We start from the raw sequence: 17,920 nt of genomic DNA, 5'->3' as shown, positions 1-17,920 counted from the left end.
GAAGAAAAACTTTAATATAAGTTTAACATGACAGCAAATGTACAACGTTTCGACAAGGTTTTGTCATCAACAGTTAGAATGTTTCCCCAAGAAAAACCGCGCATGCGCATTATTCACTCGACGACAAACAGTCTGCCTGCGGCAGAGAGCTGCAAAGCTCAGTAATGAAGTCGCTACAATTGCTGTATGAAACTAGAAGTAACAACAAAAGGGAAATGTAAATATACTTTACTAACCATTTTGTACAACAGAATATTAAAAACTTATCAACGTTTTTAAAAAGGTTTGACGTTAGGTCGAAGAATAACATTATAAGTTTATATATCGATAGTATTAAATACAGTAAACTTAGGCCTAACATAAGTTAAAGTTTTATAAAGTACGGCCTATATACAAGTGGATTTACACACTTCGTTGTCTTACGATTACAATTCGTTTGTATTGAGCTAGAAATGTTATATTTAAAGAAGTACTGTTACAATAAAGATACTAATTTGGCTGGAAATGTTTTGCGGGTCTCTGCTAGTGAATGTATAACTGATGTAAATATACAAAAATTAATCAAAAAGCACAAAAAACATTTATAAAATAAAATATGGGAGTCTAAATGTTATTATTTTTTGGCAAAAATCTTGTATATTTTAGTCTTGGATATGTGGCTCACATTAAAGCCTTGTAAGCCTCTATGTAATCGGTTCATTCTTTTCTGTACCTTGTTCATCATCGTTTGCCCAAATTTCCTTTACTTTTAAGCTGATGTGAAAGAATGTGCTGGATGACCACACCAAAAAATCATGCCTTGATATGGTAATATGATTTTAAAGTGAGCTTTTCCAGCAGTCAAAGGAGAGGTTTTTTCTAACTTGTGGATTTACAATGAATGAAACAAAGTAATCATTTCTGCAAATTTTATACAACTAGCAGTAACTAGCAGGTAAGTTATTTCTGATTGTTCAGGCTTGTATCCTGTTAGGACTTGTTCTGTCACCAGGGTGCTTTGTCAGCTAGGTCCTGGCAGAGTGGTTTTCTGGATGCATCATGTTAAGTTTATAATCAAGCAATAATCCTCTGATAAGTTGTTCTTGTTTACATAGTTTGTCCACAACTAAGTGGCACCATCTTGAATTAGATGTCTTCATTGATTTTCAAAGACTTAATGGACCTGTTCTTCTAATTATATGAATTAGCATAGATGATTAGTTTAATATTGAATAGAAGGTTTTTCTTTTGATACAGTATTTTTTCATTTTTTTAATTTGAAATTATTATTGGACTGACTAAAAGTAATGTGATAATTAAGAACATCTTCTAACAAATGGAACTTCTTTTTATCTACACTAAAGAAGGCTTTCGTTATGAAATTTTAAAAGACTAAATTAATTACAATATAAAAGTTTTTAGTAATTAGGAATGATTAAAATTCATTGTACCAGAATTAGATTTTTTTAGTAAAATCATTGAGAGTCAGGAGTGGAACTTTTCTAGATAGAAATTATGATATTTTCTTTCTAAAGTATGATCTCGCTTCTCACTGAGGTATGTTTCTATCCCTTGTTGTAAAAAAAAAACTTCAAGAAAAATTATAATAAATTTTTAAGACCTAGTTAGACCATTAAGAAATTCTTTTGTGGGTTTGAATTATTTTTTTTTAGGCAGAAATAAGATAATTTGTTTATAAAGTATGACAATGGAAAAATATTTATTTTGTATTTCTGAGGATGATTTTGAAGAGGAAAGGGAGACTAATCTAGCAGCTGTGATTGCAAGTTTGAGTGAAAAAACTGGAAAAGAGGTAAGATATTGATTGAATGAAATAGTTTTTATTACATATATCAATAATAGCTACTAAATACTATGATGTATTATTAAACACACATTTTTCCAGTTCATTTCAATAGCAATGTTGAAGTCCTTTTTTTTTTAACTTATGTGGGCAGTATATACCATCTTTGGTGTACCACAGCATTTATTCTGCATTCAAATCTTGTGTAAAATTCTTTGCCCATATGCAAAAGTGAATTCAATTTCAAAATGTTAGTCTGAGTATGGTTGAAAGAAATGTTCACCAGATACATTTTAATGTGTTGTAATTGCTATCTAAATTTTGTTCAGGTGTGATATATGCATATTATGAACTGATATTATCTTTGATAGGTAAAAAATCCCCCTCAGTTGAGAGAACACACCTATGAATTGTGTTACAATAAAGCCTGCATTCTTGTGGGTGAGAAGATGTTTGGAGATGCTTTAGAAAAGCTCAAGAAAGCAGAAAGTATGAATATTATATGTTTTATTATGTAATAATTTTGAAATAAGTGTTGCATGTAAATGGCCTTGATTCACCAAATTATTAATTTTTCAATAAAATCTTGGAAACATTTGCTTTCTGTGAACATTTTGTGAGGATTGCTGTTTCAAATCTTAAATCTATTGAAACAAGGTAATATGGTAGTTGAATTCATGTTAATTACCTTGTTTGAAAAATAATTTATAGAACACAATAATTTCATGTTAATAATATATTAATAAAATGTATTTGGAAAGTCAGTAATGTTTGAAGTGAATTCACAAGTATCACACAATTGATCATTGTTTCATATGCAAGCATATTTTCATTATTTCATTGAAGTAATGAGTTGAAAGGCAGTGTATGTTTAATTATATTTGTTTTTACAAGTATTATTGTATTTTAACAAAAATATTAACAAGAGTATGCCAAACATTAAAAATTACTTTTAAAATGTATTTTCTGTTTGTGATAACATCTTATTTTTCACTTCTTTAGTAAACTTGGGGAATCTTTAATATTGGCATATTGCATCAAATGAATGAGTTTTATGAGTACATGTATAAAGAAATAATGTTAACTGATTTATTTTGAGAACTGGATGGTATGTATGTTATTTTTATATATTTTCACAATTTATGTATTTTGAAAATGGAAAAAATTGAGAACTTTCAAAATTTTTATGTGGTTTAATAATAGTTTTGTAAGTGAATTGATCTTCTTTAACATACTTTTCTATGGTTTAAAGTGAATTGTAGGAAACACTGCAGCTTACAACTCAAATAATATCAGGATTGAGTAATTTCACGTTCAGAATGTTATTATTTTATTTGTTAAAATGTGTAATGTTTTACTTTTAGATCTTTGTAGACAAGCTCTTGAAGAAGATGAAGTTCCTGAAGAGGAAATTGAAGATGAAGTAGGAATAATAGTGTATGTTTGTTTTTCCTCTTTAATATTAATAATATATTTCATGGCAATAAACAGTTTGGAGTGTGTTTCATACTCCATATTTTTAAAAAGGCTGTATCAAAAGTTTCTGAATAAGTTCATGATGATATTTTGTCTTCTAATTGTTTCAATTTTAACCAACAAAAGTGGCTGCATACATTACACCCAAACATAAAATACTTAATTTCTAATTTAATAAATTTCTATGTGTAGCTTATGATACAGATTAAGAAAACTTTTAATATTTAAAACCACTTCTTATGTGGAATATGTAGTATTGAAATTCATTTTCCATTTTATAATTTTATGTTTCTCTATAGAATTCAGCAAGTGTGTGTGTGTGTATGTATATATATATATATATATATATATATATACACACAAACATATATTTTTGTATTCCACTATCAGAAGTATCTCTTAAAGTGTGGCTTGAAGCCCCTTTGCTAGAAAATCCACTTAGATTTCATTGACATTTAAGTTACATTCACTGTTTTAATAAACTTCTAATATTTGGTATTTAGTGCTATAAGCATAACATAAATGGGGGTTGGCAATGAAGGAATCATGACAATAGAAATTCGAGAAACACTGCACTAAAGAGATAAGAAAATTATTAATTGATCTTTTACAAGATTTGGTGATATATAGGTAGTTAATACAAAATATATATATTACTTTACATTAGTTGAATACCAATGAAGATGAAATACTAAAATAATAGTGGGAATAAACTAATAATCTAAAAGTACAGTAATTTAAAATTGTAATCTTAGAAATAGTAATAATTTATATTTCTGACATTCTTTTGATTGTACTGATTTAATTATTTTAAAGTATAATTCAGACATAAATAACTTACCTATTGGTAATTGAATATATTCAAAATCATTAACATTTTAGTCATTAAATGTTGATAATGAAGCACTTGGTACTGATTAGAATGATAGTACTTAATACTTTACAAAACTAAAAAAGAAATATTGTCTCTGTTAATGTTCAAAACAGTATAACACTACATAATAGATGTAATTGAATTATCAACTTACATAATAATCACTTTTCACTTCCTCATTTATGTTATTGGTTTTTATGATGTTAATATTATCAGTAAATTATGTTTACCAGTACTATTACCAAAATTTGCATCATTAACAAAATATAGATCTATAATTTAAATAGATATCTACTATTTAAAGTTAGGAAGCTCTTTTCAATATTTTTTAAAAATTAGACTGGGAGAAATATAAATTGTTTCTGTGGTATAATTTTGGATCATAGACTTCCGTGTAACATATCTCATTGTAAAGATCATTTAGAGTATAACTAACAAGCACACATTGATTTAACTGCTGGTAAAATTTGTTATTCCACAAAAATGCAAGCTTAGATAATCATAACTTAGTGTTTTATGTTTGTTTGTAGGAAGATTTTTTTTATTTTCACAGCAAACTTAATCATTGTTTTTTAATCTTGTTGCTATTTACTTTTTAAATAGTGAGAAATTTATATTCATGTCTACCAGCTTACAAGACTAGGAATGTAAAATAGCTTTTACATTGAAGAAGAATATAAATTATAGCACTGGAGGCATGCCGTACAATAAACATGAATGAAAAGAACTTTGATACTTGAAGTTAAATATAAACTAGAAAATGCAAGGAAGAATGTATTATGAAAATCTTTTGATGAACTTTTGAAAACACAATATTATGTTTAAATAATTAACTTTAATAATAAAACATTTATTAGAATAAAGCTATTAACTGTAGCTAAGTATTTACAAGAACCTGGGGTTTGGAAGTCTAAAGCTGTTTTTGAATTGGCAGAATTTGGCTTCCACATTATTCAGATTGTAAGATAATTTTTGTTTTCTCTTTGAATAATGTTTTTTTTACTTATTTTCACTAAATGATTTTATTAAATTTTTTTCTAGAACACAAATGTCTTATTGTCTACAACAGCAAGGAAAATCAGAACAGGCTCTTAAGCAGTATAACTGCATTTTGAAACAAAGGTAGGCTTTCTCTGTAGTAAAAGATTAGCAGTGTTAATACATTAAAAGGAATTTTCTTGTTTTAAAGAACTTAACGTAAGTATTGAAATGTTGATTGTTATATTTTTTAAATATTTAAGGTTAAGATCTGGCTTACCTTAGTTAAAATGTGGAACATAACCTACTGAGTGATGATTATTCAATAAGAAAACATGATGATTGTATAACTGAGAATCTATATTATGTTTTAATAGGTAACATTACCTAAAAATCCATTATACAATTAAAAAAATTTTAAGAACTTTAAATTTAAAACTTGTTTCACATTTTTCTCTGAAATAGTTGAATCTGTTGGTGTTTTCTTTAAGGATATATATGCTGTTAATATAGTGCTTTTAAAAAGGAAACAATTCTACAGTGAAGAATTTTTTTTCTTTTGGAATATAGATTTTTTTTTCACAGAATTCATAAGAAATAAATGTATACTAAAATACAGCAAAAATCACTAAAATAAAATTTACATAAAAAAACTTTGACATTTAAAGAATTAATTGAATGGTTGTCAATAAGTAGATAGAAAAATGGGCAAATTTATATGTGTCGTTAAATATATAAAATTGAAACAAAACATTGTTCACGTGAAAAGTTGTTATAATGGGGAAATAGTTTTTACTTTTCCCAGAAGATAGCACTAAACACATTATGACTGAAAAAAGAGATGGTGCTAGATACAGTCTGTAGTGTCTCTTGATTGTTACCATGTCATTAAACTGACTTAAATGTTCTAAGGCATTCATAGACTGCAAAAAATACAACAGCAATGATAGTAGACCAAAATGTACAGCCATCGTGAGCTACGTAGTTATAAACCAGCAAAATATTCATTATGCTGTGCATAAAATTAATTTTCAAAAATATATAGTTTTCAGTCAGAGGTCAAATACTCATAAGGGTAATAGGACATAGCAATGTTTGAATTAGTTATCACAACATTTAGATAAAGTACAGTACAAGTTGAGTATATGTTATAATATCTTAATGTATACGTAGTATGTGGTGAAGGTACAGTATCCAATACAAGCTACTTATTATAGCATTGATAAAAATTATAATAAAGAGCAGATGGAAATAATATTTGATATATTTTCACCTATTCTGTGAAGTAAATAAATAATTCCATGACAATGAGTTATTGTTTGGTTTTATACCACAAACAAAGTGGTATAGCTGTACACAACCTACTTAATGTGAATGTTAGAAATGGTCTTGTCTTTCTTTTTTTATTTAGTGAAAACTTGTAATTTCGGTAATAGTCCACACATTTTATTTGCAAAAATGGCTGTTGATAGATAGATAGATATATAATACATTGATAACTGGAACTCCGTGAACTCTTCAAGTTTTATCCTAGCCACAAACTATAGCTGTATGGAATATGAATAGGTTTAACATATGCTGCCATTGTTTTGTCTTTTTCATACGTCATAACCTCTTTTGTAAACCACACTTCCCTTTCAATTTATGTAGACCCTTCTTCTGTCTTTTTGTACTTGTGATAATCAGTTGAAGCAAATGGTTTTGTATCAGATGAGATAATTCTTGCTGTAAATTTATTCTTACCTATGTTTCAAATTTTTGTATTATTTTACATTTTCCCAGTTATTTTACTAATTTCCAAAAATCTGAAGTAGAACTATAATACTTTTCCTAGTACCCAATCATCCACTTATGATTTTACTGATCAACCATAACAAATGATGCATTTTATTTGTGTATAATTCAAGAAGTGCATTCACTACTGCTGTGTTATTGTGGTTCACTGATATCTGCCAGATATGTCTAAATTTTAATATACATAAGAATGCAGATTTGGGAATATACACAAAGTTTTTTTTGAGATGGCAAAATAAATATATAAACACAAGTGAATTAAAAAATCTTTATTCTCAATCATTCTGCTTATGCTCATTTACCAAATTGATGACTTATTGGTTGATTAATTAATGTTTCTTGCATATTGATCCAAAGTTAGATGCAGTAAGACATGCACTTTGCATTTCTTTCCACTCAAAACTTTCAGCTTGCTTTCATGTTTTTTTCTCTTGGTGTGATATTTCACTTTCAGTTAACTGTAGTTTTTTAATAATTTCTTCTTTCCTACTCTTCAGCATTTCTTCACACATATGACTGTTGAGCTTGTAGACCATAATTAGAATTTCCCAGAGGTTCGAATTGTTCCTTTTTAGATTTGCATGTTTCTATTTTGTTATGGCCTTCATTAAGTTTCTTATGCATTCAGCTCTTTTCTTTTCCAGCTTAGAAACATATTTCTTTATAACAATGAAAGGGCTTTTAAGAGTTGATCTTTTCAAAGCCCATGAGTGCCATGAAGCTCCATGATGAAGAGATAGACCTGCACCATGGCAGTGTTCATTATACAACCTGCCTTGAGATCTGTTAAAGTTTTTCCCTCCAATAAATTTACAAACAAGATGTATGTATGTCTCTGCCATGTTTGTAGTTTCATTTGTTAGAAATCTATCAGCTTTCCTTACCAAATAACTGACAGCATCCATTATTTTTGCCAATAATGACTTTGGTAGTTTTACTGCCATGTTTCTTCATTAGTTCATTGGCAATATGCCATACTACATTTCCAGTGGTCACCAAGAACATGTAATGGACCATTAGTTCTCACAGTTCTTTTGCTGAACTCCCAATTTTTTTATTCCATGAGTTATTTGTCAGGATTATATTTTTTGTAAGATAAGAGTTTTCAGTGAGTTTTTTGTTTTAAATACCCAGGTATAAAATCTTTCCAGTACATTGGCCTGTGATGACTCCACATCCTAATTTTTTTGTGATGTGTTGTAAATGCAGGTTTTGTGACAGTTTCCACAAAGTGAAGTGGTAGTTGAGTGCCAGTTTATTGTGTACGCTTAGTGAAATGGGAATTGCACTCAACACAAACAAAGAATGCTTCGGCAAAGTCAGTCTATTTTATCATCATAGTGTTGGAACATTTAAAAGGAAGCACAAATATGTAATCATATTATTAAACATGGGTCATTGCAAATCAACATTTATACTAGTTGTAAGAATATAGGATAATTAACAATATGATGGAAAATGTAAGAGATAAACAAAACCATAACTAATAATAAAAAAGAAGTTGCTACATCACAATAGGACCACTAATAAGTTTGTAGTAGCATTAGACTAACTACATCATTCTGTTAACTAATGATGAAATAGAAATTGATACCTCATAGATGGATTACTAACAAATATGTAGTATTACCAGGCTGAGTGCTTTGTCAATTGATACTAGATAACAATAACCTAATGTCTTCAAAGGATACAGTTCTGTCCAGTTAATTTTATATTCCTTTGTGTCTTTGTTTTTTTTCATAATGATTTCATAATGGTATTTCTAAAATCTAATTTCTAATTTCATATTAGGGATCACCCAGCAATTTTACAAAATATCTAATAGAACGTACATGCAAAAACCATCTTAAAATGCAGATTTGTTCTTGAAACAACACTTAAGATCTTCTATCTCAATGGCTAGGGCTGCTAAAATATTAACAATAGCAAAAAAGTTGATTTTCTTATTGTTTGACAAAGCTCAAAATTCATGAAAAATAAGAAATAAAGTACTTACCCAATCTTCTTTTTTTCTTCTTGTTGATTGTCAGTAACAGTTAACCCTACTTTTTTATACTAATTGTAGTAATGTAATAAGTAGTTTTTATTTAATAAAATTTTGCACCATAGAACATAGACTAATAACATGCAAAACTAGACAATTTCCCCTAACTCTCAAAATTTTTTTGGCTTTCTAACTATGTGACAAGAGCTGTTACAAATTTAACCAAGCAGTTTGTTAACTTTCCCACAGGAACGAAGCTTGTACTCTAAGTGCAACTGACACTTATCTGTTCAGAACACAATGTTATACAATACATTATTTGATAAATGAAAACTTTGACTTTCTATTGGTTATAGGTAATAAATAATTAAATATAAGAGAGAACTATTAACAAATCCTGAAAGATAGAGTGTGACAAGAGGGGTCTGATTTACTATTTGATAGCTCTGTAACCAAACAAAATTGAAGGCTATAAAAATTACGGTTTGTCTGAGCAATGACAATTTTATAGTGAGTAATTTACATTTAATTTTGTACATTTTGGAGTGGTGGTGGATAAAATAGAGAGGAGAAGATACCTAGAGAAAATGTTTTATGTGTGTCACACTAGGGGAAATTCAGGATTTTCTTAAATATTGCCTTATACAATTAAGAACTTAAAATTTATATACTATTAAAATATGGATTATTAGCTAAGATTGTATGCTATACTAATTAGTATAACATAAACATTGAAAAGTATTGTTGGAATATTGTATTTGCTGTATTCTTTTTTTTAGGGGGGTGGATTAAGTTTTTTCTTTCTGATTCCATTATTATTGATTTATTAATATTTATGATAAATTGTTTATCAATATTGGTTTGAAGTTCTGGCCAGGCACTTGTTTATTAAGTGTGCTTTGTTAAGTGTTGAATTTATTTCTAAGTGTTGTTATTGTGAATAAGTTGTTTTTTTTCTTTTTGAACCCTGATTGTAGTGGCATGTTCATTTTAAACATTTACATAGTGATGGTAGAAAAATGTACAAGTTACTAATTTCTTAAGCTTGGAGAGTAAAGCTATCAGAATTTTATTTTTAGTTTAAGACCCATTTATTATTTATTTTTTTTTGTATGAATACTAAAATTAATTTTGAGTTATTGTGAGAGTGCTATAATGAATTTGAATCAGTTTAATTTGATTGAACAGTTTTATGTTAAATTATGCTTATGTTGCAGTAGTGTTGAGCAGATAACAAATAGTAGGCTTATTTGTTAACTGTTAAGATGTGTTAACTCTGGGAAGAAGACAAAATGAATGACAGTGCTAGGCTAGATTACTTTTGAGTAAAATACCTAACTTCAGAGACAATAATTCACCTCTTTACACAGAAATGCTATCTTTGTTGTGCGTCTGCCTACAAGATTTGCATGCCACTAGTATCAGGGCAACTCCTACCTGATTTCATATGTTTTAACATGAACTGTGCTGGTGGATGATCAGTCATCATGTGACAAAAGCCCTCCACTAATAGAAGGGTGACACAATCTCCATGTTCAGTAACTTTCCCTAAGCACTTGCACTCGTGATAGCTTCATTTCCTCTCCTCAGCATTGCATTTAATAGACGTATTCAAAATTTCTTTACTGAGTTCAATAGATTTATATTTGTTAAAAAATTTGGTTTTGTTTTTGAAAACTTTACTTTTAAATAAAGGTGACGTATAGTTAGTTGTGTGTGTGAATGTCAATATTACATACACAGGCTTTATTTCTGCTCTGGCTTCTGGAGGTTCATTAACTGTCAGGGGCATTGCAGCCATTATTCAGCAGTTTGTTAATTGCCACATGCTTCCTTGGCTTCCCACTCCTGTCCCATTGGCTAAAGTACTTTCTCCTCAGTTGGGATTGATTTATTTGATTACATATTTAACCTGATTTGCTTTGGGTAGTGTCTTACCATTGGTGAAATGACCTTTTCCTTCAAATCTATTTCTGTATTTCATTCTCAGGTACTTTCCTTTAATATTTATTTTTACTCCATGATTTCAGTTGCTGGTTTTTACCTTATCTTTCCTTCTTGCTTACTATTAGGGTTTATGCTGTTTCCTTTCTTTAAAACCTCCTCTCTAATGCCCATATGCCTCATCCTCCTCATGTTCATGACTTTTTGTCCTGACTTCTAGAAATTCTTCATCCTTTTCTTGATTCCCTGCTTTGATACCTATTTGACTTTCTTGGGGATTGGGCCCTTGTCTTTTGTTTCAATCTCTGGTTCCTCATTATCACATTTTCATCTCTTTCTCACTACCCTCCTGTATTCCCTCTCATACCACCAGCTCATCCTGTTTCACTTTTGCTATATCCCTCGTTACTTTATTTCCCCGATGTTACTTCTCCTTGGGTTGAATTACATTCCTTTCTACTGTACTTCTTTCTCCTCCTTGTTTATATGGTCTTCACCTGGATGTCTTCAGTGATGTCCAATTCTCTCTGGAGACCTGGGCTGGCATTATACAACATCAGTCCTCTTTATTTTCCCAGGTTTTTCTTCTTTCTAAACTTTGCCTCTTAATCCTGTTCTTCCTTTCAACATAGAGTGGGCTCCTTTTGTATTCATTGGTATCATGAGAACCTTCACTTGCAGTAATCATGGTCCAGGGTTGGCATTCCTTTGCTTGAATGATTGTTTCTCGACCCATCCTTGGATAGTATCCTCTTCTCACACCTCTTTTCTTTTACAGCTGGCTACTTGGTTGAGTGGGCTTATTTTTTTCATGCCCGTCTGATACTTGGTACTTTTGGACATTGTCCTCATTTCTGGCCTCAGCCAATTTTAGCCTTCTCTTTGCCTGCAGGCTATAGTATATCTGGTCTTCAGGATTTGTACTTCTCATTGTCATCCTATGTAAGAGGTTCTTTCACTTTAGGGGACTCTGGCTTTACTAAAATTTGTCAATCCTTTGGGGCATGCACACATGTGCTTCCTTCAGTGGACTTTGTGGATTCAAGGGTTTCATTCTTGGGTTCTGCTGCCTTTGTTTGTGAACCTCTCCTCTCCATTTCTTCCAGGAACTTCTCCTCCTACCCTCACTAGATTGGTCCTTCAACTCCTCTGGTTGGTATATTTATCTCCAGATGTGGATGCTGTCAGGGTATTTCACATCTTTTTCCATTTGATTTATCACCTTTTTCATTCTCTTGCTTCTTCTCTTCACTGGCCCTAGAACAAAATCCTCCAGACGGGCATCTTTTCACATCTGGCTGTTTTGTCTCTTGCTGGATTTCAACTTTCACCAGTCGCCATTTTTCAATCACCCCCACCATTATGGGAAGGTTATGTACAATTTCTCTTTTAGAACTATTTTTTAATTCCATAGGATACTACTAGGTGGCTGGTGTTGCCTCCCAGAGTATACTTACCCAAATTTTGCATTGAACAAGGATACCAGAAAGTGTTCAGCCCATTTTCTCTGGCTCTACCAGTGCTCACTATGTGATGGGATGTTCCACAAGACCGCTTGAAGTATCCTTGTGGTATCACTATGTGATGGGATGTTCCACAAGACCGCTTGAAGTATCCTTGTGGTATCACTATGTGATGGGATGTTCCACAAGACTGCTTGAAGTATCCTTGTGGTATATGATTATACTCAATTATCTGATCCATACCTTATCTATTCCATGAACTATCATGGAAAATGCCAGCTCCAGAAAAGTGTTCTGCTTACTTCTTAGGCTTGCACTTGCCAAATTTTAAAAATCGGGTTTCATGGTCACCCATTGCACTCTCTCTCCAGTAAAAGACTTTTCTGGCTGGAGTTTTGGTGGGGCTTCCTTGCTATTTACCAGTTCCTAGCTGCTGGGATGGTAGACCATTGAGAGTCCTCACACATTGGGCTTAGCATAATATGGTGAGAAGTGGAATGGTGATGACACTGTAAGTATAGTGTGGTTAAATATATACCACATACCTACTGTGCCCTCCTCCTGCTTGTTCAGTAGAGTCAATATGAGCACACGCTGTACAGAGAACATGATACATAACTAATGTGCCCTCCTCCTACAACCAGGGCCTGTTCAGTAGAGTCAAGGTGAGCACACACACTATACAGAAATATAATACATAACTACTGTGCCTTCCTTCTGTGGCTAGAGTCTATTAGTTAGAGTAGAAGTGAGCATTCAAAGTATGGTTTGACTGTGCCCAAACCACACTATATGTATTGGCTCACCAACTGCTTATGTGCAAGTGCTTGGATGGTCAAGTTTTCATTCTGCCTATCCCTGCAACTCATGGGACTTATTTGCCTCTTCCCACTTCATTCCATGTGAAGAGTATACCCTGGTTGAGACGAGATGTGATCTCCCACAGGTGTGCTCCTGCCATTGGGTGTCACACTCCATAGGCTTGCTTTCAGGTGCTTCAGAAGGGAGTTCATCTAGTTAACATTTTGCTCCAGCTCCTCCACCATTTCAGCATGGAATTATAGCATTTCTGTGTGAAGAAGTGAGTTATTGTCTCAGAATTATCATTTTCTTTATCTGAAAATATAATTCTGATGGATACCTCCATACATATTCCCATCCATTCTCATCACTTCTGGTACAAATGTTTTTGCCTAGCTCATCATAGAGTCAAGTTATCATGAGTTCAAGTGTGTAGGGGGAGTTCCTATGCATGAAAGTTGTGTCACCCTCATGTTAATAAAGGTCTTTTGTTGCATAATATGATCATGTACCATTAAATAGGGGTTGCCTGAAGGCTAGTGGCAGGCAAATCTCTTTGGCAAACATGCAAGGAAGATAGCATTTCTGTGTGTGGAGGTATGTATTGTCGGATAAGGAAAATGTGAACTTCATTGCCTTGAAAAAAGGTATAAATTATAGTAGAATCATCTGTCTATCTTACTTAAGTCATTAAAGCTTTTATTTTTAATGAATACTTAATATATTAGTAATGATGTTCTTAATATCTTATAAGTATTTTAAATAATATTGAATTATTTTGAGAATACATTAGTTTCTAGTTTTATGTGATTATATACCGGTTTGTTGGTGCTAGGCTGGGTTTGCATTTTTTTGCCCTGCTGCTATACTGTTGAACAGTGATTAGCAATCTCGATATCCACTTCTTAATATATAAAATGCAATCCCCTCTTATTTGTACTGAGAATTGTTGAAACAAAAATTGTACACAATAATAATAATTAGTATTATTTTGTTCAATTTTTAATAATAAATAATTTAAGAAAGTAGAAATAAATAAGGACAACAAATAACTATAAAAAGATAGCAGTATGCTGTTGCTGGCTGGTTGCTTTCCAGTGGTCAGTGACTAAAGACAATATCATACTGTCTGACTGTGTACTGACAAATGTGTTACATAATTACTCTGAAATGGCATTAAGGAGTGCCTGTGCTTTGGTGGATACTAGAGACTCCTCTATTATGTAAATATAACTAATTTATCATGTTACCTGTGCACTATTCATTTTATATAACATATTTTTCTTAATAAATTTATAAAAGGGACACTTGAAATAAATATTACCTAAAAACAAGAGGTGCAATAAATATTACACAACTAATAGAAAAACATTGGATTAATTTTCATTATTGCAATTTCTTTTGTAGGCCTACTGATATGTCTGTTGCTGCTGTGGCATCAAATAACATTGTGACCCTGAATAAGGTTTGTAAAAAAGAGAATTATAATTGTTAAAGTAAATAAGGTAAATAATGTTACACTATTAAAGTAAGGTTTGTGTGGAATATAGGTGTATTGTGAGACTAAGTAAGGTTTGTGTGGAATATAGGTGTATTGGTTGTTTGTGAAATTTCATAATATACACAATGGTATGACTGTTAAAATAATATTTATAGATATATAATAATAACATATATATTTACTCTGATACTTAGTAAGTTTTGTGTAAGATTTATTATTGTAGAACTATGCAAAATATAATAGCATTAAGACACTGTTTAAGTTAGGTTTTTATAGTGCATATTTAATCTGATCAAAACATTTTATGTGTAGTATGGAAAGAGCCACACGAAAGCATTCCTTAATGTTTAACAGACACCATCACACTGATGCTTGAAAGTTCCCCCTAAAATGAGTTTTGCAAGGGCTTGTTAGAGCCCCCATGAAGTCTGTCATGATACCCACTGTTTTATTCTTACCAAGATATAAATGTGTGTTAAATGAGATTGTTATTTATCATAGCATTGACTACACAATCAACTGTTTGTTTACACAGACAAGCTTATAGATAACTTTTTGTGACTGTTCACAGCTGTTCCTTACACTAGCAATGTTAAATGTGCAGTAATACATCATATTGTTTTATTGTTGTATACAGACATCATATGTTTGCATTCTGTAGATGCATTGTTATACTTCCCATCCATCTGTTAATTCATTTAAAATTTTTCAATGCCCAGTAAAAATGAATAAATACTTAATCAAAATACAGAGGAGAAAAGAAGTGGAAATAGCTATACTTCTATACCCATCTTACAAAACTAAGAAATGCAAGAGAAAGGTTCTAGTTTGAATGTGCTTTGGCCTTTTTCCATATTATTTTATAGCAGAATGTAATGCATTCCAACTGTGTTTGATACATAAGCAATAGGCCTATATTGTCTAACAAGTGATATAATTATATAACCACAATATATTTTATTAGGGTAAACATTTTATACAGTATATCTGCAGAGATTGTTCATTTTCTAATTTATTCAGTCAATGTTCCAAATAGATTATTTTCCAAAACGTTCCACACAACAAGTAAAAAGTATTAGACTCTGACCCCTTTTGGGCACCACCAAAATTTATATAAACTTGGCAACAGTATTTGTAAATGAGAAACTAATTCATTGTCTTAAAGTTTAAATTGCAAAACTGGATATTAATTCTTATAAATTCATAAGAGCAAGAAGAGTTTTAGTAAATTTGATCATGGCTCAAATTACATTTGATGAATCACTTTCTGCCTGACATAAGGCCACAAGAGCTGCCATATTGACCTGAGATCATCATAGTTCAGTAGCATGCTGTAAACATGTTTAAGTTTAGCTAGTGAAACTCTTTTGTTGTCAACATTTGGTAAATAGGATCTTGGTGGACAAGTTGGCTTTTTAGTTAACAGTTAAACACAAACAGAGTAAAGGGCATCTTGATACATACAAATAAATATGACAATTACATTTACTTCAAATTAACTTGATTGTTCATGACATTTTGTTGTACATAACAGGATTAGTATCAGGTTTTGTGTTTATGCATGTTGAATTGTTCATTACCTACAAACTGGTAACTTTGGATTTTTTAGATTAATAAAATTGATTTAATAAAAAAAATTAATGCTCTTTTACTCTTGTCTGTAAGTTGCACACGAGTAATTATCATATGATTCTAGTCAAGATGTTATTTGCTAGAGTTTAAGGAGGTTATTAAATTATATTTTTTCCACTTTTACTGGACATCCAAATTTTATTAAGTGTCATTTTGTTTGTTTATTCATCATATTAATGTACCACCCCTTATATTTGCCTTAGTGTACCAGCCCTTATAGTAAAGGGGTATACCATATAAAGCTATGATGTCAAAACCTTTGATAACATAATGTAAAAATGGGTAAATTAAGGGAAAATTGATAAAAACTTAGCCCCCTCCTTATATTTATGCTGCTTTTATACTGTTGCAATAAATATTTCATTTATTTCTTGTTTTAACTTTCACAGTTTTACATTACACTATTACAGGGTTTGCCCTTTTATATTCTCTTGATTTGGATTCCTGTACATGGTGAGGGGACCTCCCAGGTAGAAGGTTCTGCCTGTATAGTTTAACTTCTGTGGGATCAAAACATCCACCCAAGTGTTTGCCATGTGTTGTGCCCTGTGAAGAGGAGGTGAGGTTCTTGGTGGTTAAGCGTTGCCTGGGACACTGCAACACACAACTTTGACCTTGAATTCCCGTAGAAAGGCCACCTTAGAGATTCCCTTCTAGGTCACTCAACTTGTAAATAGTTGGTACGGTCAACCAAGTGCCAGTAATGAGGTATTCTTAATGGGTATTGTGGACATTATGGTGTTCAGGTATATAGTGACCACCAAACCTTGGCATTGTTGTACTATCCCCATTTTACAGTCAGTGCATAACATCCCATTCTAGGTCTCCATGATGGTGGTTGTGGGGGTTAATGGTTGCTGAATATTTCTCATCTTCTAATATAAAATATAAATGAAATGAAAAAACAGTAATGGGTAAATGACAACAAATAAAAGACTGAAAAAGCATACAGTCACCCTATGAAATAATTCATGTACTTTGTTTTGTGATTTTGCATTCTTTATTACAAAAGTCTCTCTTTTTTACCCAAATAGGCTAGAAGGTTTTTTTTTACTTTCCAAAGTTGGGTAAGAAATAAATCTTGGGGCCTGATGGTTGAAATCTTGTGAACACACAAGATAGTAAACTCCACATAAGTGAACTCCAATTTGGATATACCTATTGAGGTTAGCCCACACAGTGCTTAGAATTGTTTAAGGGTGTTATTGTAAAGAAGAATCTCCTTACCATCTCAATCAAAGATTCCAGCTGGTTTATCCAATCCAGGAGTATCAGTTATCATACAAATCTCTATTATTGGATTATATTAGTATATATTATATTTACATGACCACGTCCACCTACCATTATAACTGCGGGTTATTCGAGCTGCAGAACGTGTCCATCTATTCCTAATCTTCTATGCCTAGCAAGGCCTGGTGATTAGGACACTTGACTTGTAATCTGTGAGTTGTGGGTTTGAATCCCTGTCACTAACCATGTTCACCATTTCAACCATGGGAGCATTATAGTGTTATGGTCAATCCATCACTGCTAAATTAGGAATGGCTAGTGCAGATAGTCCTTGAGTAGCTTTTTGCAAAATTCAAACCAAACCTAATCTTCTCCAGGTTTTTCACTGTCAGTGATTTGCACACTGTTACATATTACAATTTTGAAAGGTCTGAAACCGAGCTAAATGATACTTCAA

The 17,920-nt window shown here is 31.5% G+C and overlaps 1 protein-coding gene across 1 annotated transcript in view; it reads left to right on the top strand.

Moving 5' to 3' along the window:
- Window positions 1-17,920, top strand: part of LOC106466347 (signal recognition particle subunit SRP72-like) — an 85,036-nt gene that overhangs the window by 38,611 nt on the left and 28,505 nt on the right. Inside the window, exons 6-10 of the mRNA XM_022394341.1 lie at window positions 1,718-1,792; window positions 2,155-2,272; window positions 3,148-3,220; window positions 5,175-5,255; window positions 14,505-14,562. Of these exons, the coding sequence (XP_022250049.1) occupies window positions 1,718-1,792; window positions 2,155-2,272; window positions 3,148-3,220; window positions 5,175-5,255; window positions 14,505-14,562 (405 nt within the window). The remainder of the gene's footprint in view (window positions 1-1,717; window positions 1,793-2,154; window positions 2,273-3,147; window positions 3,221-5,174; window positions 5,256-14,504; window positions 14,563-17,920) is intronic.

This window comes from Limulus polyphemus, unplaced genomic scaffold (assembly GCF_000517525.1).
Source record: "Limulus polyphemus unplaced genomic scaffold, Limulus_polyphemus-2.1.2 Scaffold2232, whole genome shotgun sequence".
NCBI classification, from domain to species: Eukaryota; Metazoa; Arthropoda; class Merostomata; order Xiphosura; family Limulidae; genus Limulus; species Limulus polyphemus.
Note: the sequence above shows the minus strand (reverse complement) of the source record. Positions and strands in the feature narration are given on the sequence as shown.